At 35.0% G+C, this 6015-nt stretch overlaps 1 protein-coding gene across 5 annotated transcripts; it reads right to left on the reverse strand.

Annotated features, from left to right (window-relative positions):
- Positions 1-445: 445 nt before the first annotated feature.
- On the reverse strand, positions 446-5328 carry LOC126624987 (NAC domain-containing protein 7-like). 5 transcript variants are annotated; one of them, XM_050294053.1, is made up of 5 exons: positions 4692-5328; positions 2169-2334; positions 1803-2074; positions 1076-1379; positions 446-976 (listed from the first exon to the last, which is right to left on the reverse strand). In XM_050294053.1, exons 2-5 carry the CDS (start codon positions 2326-2328, stop codon positions 696-698), a joined length of 1017 nt encoding a protein of 338 aa, XP_050150010.1. In that variant the 5' UTR covers positions 2329-2334; positions 4692-5328; the 3' UTR covers positions 446-695. The 5 variants fall into 5 exon arrangements, with proteins under 5 accessions (XP_050150010.1, XP_050150009.1, XP_050150005.1 ...); XM_050294052.1 differs by having other exon boundaries at positions 446-1379; positions 2169-2331; XM_050294048.1 differs by having other exon boundaries at positions 446-1379.
- Positions 5329-6015: the final 687 nt, after the last annotated feature.

The following is a 6015-nucleotide window of genomic DNA, read 5'->3' on the forward strand; positions in this document are numbered from 1 at the left end:
CTAGTCTGAAACAGTAAACATTGCGTAGCAACCTCTCTCTCAAAAGGGCAGCTATTGATTAGCTACCAAGTATATCACAACGTGTCAGACACCGTAAATTGTTGTCGTGTACCAAACAATTTATTTTCATGCATTCGTGGTAAAGTGGTACACATTCAACTTCAACATATGTACTCATGCCACTGCCCTATATACATGATCACAATTAATACATGCTGACTTCAAGTACAGTATATCTGATCAAGAAGATTGTAAGGAGTTTTACTTACTAACGTAGAGCATTCCAAACAGAATATTAGCCATGTGAAATAAGGAAAAATACATTCAACAAATATTGCAGTCCACATACTATATATAGGGAGTAGCCTTTTTAGTGCTAGCTGAACTTAAAGAAATGGCTTTTGTGCAACGTGGAAAGGGTCCTGATGTAGTGGGATCGTTCGGATTGTTACAACCTCTAGCAGATGGTTTGAAATTGATTCACTAAGTTATTTTGTAATTAAACATATAACTGGTCACCCTAGTTGCCCTAGTATTCGTCAACACAAAAAGTCACAAATTTAAAGTCGAATAGGTAAAATTAACACCATAATTGTGTTTTCTTATGTACAGCATCGATCCATTTAAAGTGTGCCTCCTACGATTAATTAGTATCATGTAGTGGCTAATAGTTACTGTAATATTCATGTTCTTGATCATTTCCAGAGATCAATTTGGCAACTAGAGGTTGATGTTGAGGCATAGTACTCCTGTCCATTATTATTATAGTCTGGCCTTCTGGAAGCTTCATTCGCAAGCATATTAATGTGTTCAGCCACATGAAATGTTTCTTCTGCATTGGAGTAATTTGTGACTTCCTTGGAAGCATCTTGCTGGTCATGGCTGAGCTGTGATGCAACATACTTGTCAAGGGCTTGCCAATCCTTCACTTGATCAACAGCTTGTAGATAATCAGTGTTGTTGTAATGCGTATGTCCTGATGATGACGCAGATGAGTTGAAAGGATTTTGCTGGCAGAAATAATGCAATTGCTCCTCTTGTGTGAGTACTGTGGAAGACTGAATAACATAATTACCATATGGGATAGCTGGTTGATGAGGAACTTTGGGGCTTTCCAATTGAGGGAGCTGGAGAAAAGAGTCATGATGATGATGTGGCATGTTGTACTGCAAATCAAGCTCTGGCTTGCATTGTGAATAGTGTAGCTGCTGCTGATATTGTGATGATACGTAAGTGTGGGAAATTGATGTTCTTGGAGAGTTATCAAGTTGTTGAATGAATGGGACTTGGTCATAGCAATTTGGTGACTCGTAATCTCCCATTCTCTTCACTGTTGGCAATTTTTTCTTGAATACTCTACACACAACCCATCCTTCTTCCTGCATGGTGCAATCATATAGAATATTTGGTACTTTTATGGCAAAGGAACATATATAATTGTGAAGGCGCATAAATTCATCGATCCTGTTTGATAAAAAAAGTACAGCGCATACATGGTATGAGCAGCAACAAACCAATACTTGATTGTCTTAATTTTTGCTTAAATTTCTAGATATGCATGGAAAGAATAAGTAAAAACTTGAAATATAGTTGTATAAATTGATACGCTTCGCTCAGATACCATATTCTATACCAAATATAAACTGAAGTTATTCGGGGGAGAGGGTCAATAGATATGTAACTATATCTATATGTTCTAAAGTATATTAGGCACAATCGATGTACGTAGGACTAATGCACAACATGTAACATGTAATAAGCTCATAGCTTAAAACAAAAAACAAAACTTAATATGTACTTGCCTGGGGAGTTCCATTTTCACTAGTTTCTAATCGATATTCATGCATGATCCAATCTGACTTCTGTCCATTTGGAGCACGGCCTTTGTAGAACACTAAGGTCTTTCTCATGCCAACGAGGAATTTTCCTCTGTAAATAGCCTTATCTCTTCCTGTAGCTTTCCAAAACCCGGCTTTTGTTGCCCTATTTGATCGATGTCCGGTAGGGTACTTCTTATCTTTATGGCTAAAGAAGTACCATTCATTCTGATCACCACTTCCTATTTTGCACAAATCTGTCCAAATCAATATTATAATGGTGAACATGAACAGCGGATAATAAATCAAGTTCTTCTAGTATAACCAAACCATGAATTAATTAGTTAGTACCTTCAAGATCCCACGGCTCAATCTTATAGAGATCAACATCTCTGACGACATCAAAATCAATTGGTTTCGAAGCAGTCTTCTTTCTAAGATAATAATCAACAAGTTCTTCATCTGTGGGATGGAATCGAAAGCCCGGGGGTACATGTGAAAGCGTATCCATATTCTTCTGATAATGATGAAAACCTGAATTAATTTAAACTTGAACAGTACATTCAAACCAAAATAAAAAACATGAACAAAAAATAAGCAATATGATTAAGGTATATTACAAAAAAATTTCTCAGGTTTGTGAGAGGATTATGTGCGAAAGTGAGAGAAGACTATATCTTTTCCTGACTTCAAAATTAGGTTTGCATATCTAAAGTTCTAATACAAATTTCATATCAATAAAGTATACACACGCATATATAATTAATGTTCTCCTGCTAGACGAATAATTTGGATCGTAGTTTTGGAAAAGAATAATATTACACATACATTAGCACCAAAATAACGTACCAAATTGTTTAGTTATACACCAATATTGTAGTATAACTGTGTAAATACGCGATCACATATATAGCTGCAAAGTTTTTTTTTTTTTTAATGTCATGTTCCTATCTTTCAAATAAAATATGCACCATATGATTCTTGGAAGAAAAAAAATGCATCACTTAGCGGGTAGGAACCTGAGAATCACAACTACTTTCAATCCTGTCGATTCTTACAGTGGAGTACTATTTGAAAGAAGCCTTCTATTTTCTAGTTGGTTCCACAGAAAACATGCCCACGGAGAAAACTCAATGTTAAAATAATTAAGAAATCTTATGTCGAATGGCTAAAATACATAGCATATGTATATAAACCTATAGAATTGATAAAAATAAATAGATATATGTAAAGCTAGAGAAGAACCCTAGGGGCAAATTAATTAAGAATTCTGACAAAAAAGGGGGATATCAAAAGAAAACCTAAAACTTACCAAATTAGAGAAGATATCGTCCTATAAAATCTCCCCTTGTCACCAGATATTGTTAAGAGAGATGATGGGAGATTATGGGAAGGAAATCAGTTGGCGCGTTAATTAATCTATTAATCTGCTATCAATTAATCTACGGTTCTACCCTTTGTTTTACCGATTATAAAACATGGCAATAACATTCAAAATGGGAGACAATTAGCAACAAGAATATTTTCATTAACAACCAATAAATTATTACAAGGCCATGAACTTGGTATTACTAAATAAAAAGCCAGCACCTAGCTAGGAGTACCGGAGAACAAGATCAAAAAAGAAAATTAATATGACTGGCCATCAAAGCATAAGGATACTATTATATATTGTTGGTGATGAAGATGAAGAAAATTAGTGTTGTAATATCTTGATGAACTAATTAACTGGGTTTTTTTTTAAGACATGATGTTCTTACTGTTACATGTAAATCATTTTAACATTGTAAACACTGAGGCATCATCCAGTTTAACAAAAAATATATCTGTTGAACTGAAAAATGTATTCACAAAATTTACCTATAAAAAACATATGTTTAATGAAAAAAAGTTGACCTTAGATTCAACTACATAAAAAAGAAGATGTGAAAGAAAAAGTGTAGTAATTAATTGCATGATAAATTACAGAATACAAGATTGTAGTGATATGGAAGACCCGGGATTGGAGCTATTATTTTCTTTTACTTCATTCGATCCATAGATAATGGATGATCATTAGTAAAATCTTTTTCTTTTTTTTTTCAATCGATCAGCTCATAATAAAAGATCATTTAAGACAAAAAAACTAAACAAAAAAACTTAAAAAAAAACCCAAACACATTTAAATTAGAGATGATCATACGCAAAATGGCTCCTTGTGTGAATTGAAAAAAGATAACACATTCAACTATAATTCATGTAACTATGTGATGATAAAAAAAAATGTTAAAAGAATAGTTACCATATAACCAGAAACAAAATGATTATGCATGTAGGACTCCTTTTAATGATTTTGTTTTTTCTAAAATTCCAATAACAAATTAAAAAAATGAATTTGTTTTTCATGTAACCAATATGGTATGACATGTTCTAGAGAGTATAGATCCATGTTGTATGAGGACATGAAAACTCCATCAAGTTGATCAAAGGAGAGAAGACATTTTGATCACTCGGGTAAACCCAGTATTGAAAGATGTTAAAAAGCTGGATGGAAGATATTACTAATCAATGAAGACTAATGTTTTTCCACATGTTATAATATTTTGCCGAGTGTTAGCTATAAATAAATATATATATAAATGAAGCACACACATCATGAAAATTGAAAACAACCAGATCGATCGATTTATGCCAATCCATAGCAAGAGAAACATGATCACCCTACAAAATGAGCTTTAATACCAAATAATTCATGATCATTCAATGCATTTGCCAGCAGTGATCGCACTGTAGATGGAACCATTAGAACAAAGAAGATAAAGCAAACCCAAAAGAAAAATGAAGAAGAAGAAGAAGATGATGATGGTGAAGGAGGAGAGAGGACGAGGTAAAAACCTTGGTAATCTGGTACACAGTGACCCTATGGAAGTTAGAATTGCTGCACGCAGATCTGGTTGATGAACCATAAACCTCGTATCCAATCACCAATCAGCTTACAGAGAAGGCGACAAGACAAGAAAAAGCAAGGCTTTCTTTCGTCACCCTTTAACTTTTTGTTTGTGAAAAATCCCACTGAAGCAGACAAAAAAGAAGCACAGAAAGAAAGGAACAACAGACAGCAAACAAACAAACAAACAAGAAACAAAGAAAGCAAATCCTTGGGAATAGAACTAATTGATCCCCCCCCCCTCCAAACTGCTGTTGTACTTAGTCCGAGAGAGAGAGAGATCGGATCCCGAGGAAGCGAAAATAGGGAAGGAAAAGGTGGAGTATAGCTAGTAATGGAAAAATAGAGAAGAAAGTAAAGTTAAATAAGAAGGAACCAAAATATATATTAACAAACAAAACACATGCCCTAATAATCTTTTATATCCCTCTCCTCAAATGTACATTTTCTCTCTCCTTATCTTTTCAGAGTCTCTGTGTGGGATGGTGGATGGGCGGCTTGATTGCTGCAAAAGCTTTGCCCGAGAAAAAAGGGAGGCGCTCAAATGGCTCAAGAAAGTGAATGAAATCAATCAATGAATATCGAGAGAGATCGAGAGAGAGAGAGAGAGAGAAGAGATAGAGGGAGGGAGGGGTGGGGGGGGGGGGGGGGTGAGGGGTGGTAACCTCCAGAGAGCTTGCCACCCACCAGTGATGGAGACTAGAAGAGAAATTAAAGTTGAGCTTCTTTGACGCTGTCCATCCTATCAATGTGAGAGCGAAAGGAGGAGATTGGAAGGTGAGGATTGAATGATATTAAATCTTGAAGAACAATGAAGCACAAAATAACAAAGGGTTTAATAAGTAGTGTCTTAAACAAATTAATTGACTATTAGTAATATTGTAGGTTGATGATGACTGATGATATAAATTTATATGTGGAGATATTTGTAATGAATGGAAGGATGTTTTGGTGGTGACCCGTCTAACCCTCTCCATACCTGGGGAGGCTGTGGTGAACATTCTCTCGCCAAAAAGTAACACCTGCCCTAGCTAGTGTACCCATCTCTCTCTCTCTCTCTCTCACATGTATGTAGTACTGTTTCATTGAGTTGAGTCTACACCGCATGATCCGCAAGTCCAGTTTAATCATGATACCAAAGTTACCTTCTAGATTATTACTATGAGACTCCGTACTTAAAATGATAAACTTTTCCTAACTTCTAAGTGAGAAAAACTATACTGTATATACACACATTGAAAACGGACAAATAAAATAAGCATTGAAAATAAC

This window comes from Malus sylvestris, chromosome 6 (assembly GCF_916048215.2).
Source record: "Malus sylvestris chromosome 6, drMalSylv7.2, whole genome shotgun sequence".
NCBI lineage: Eukaryota > Viridiplantae > Streptophyta > Magnoliopsida > Rosales > Rosaceae > Malus > Malus sylvestris.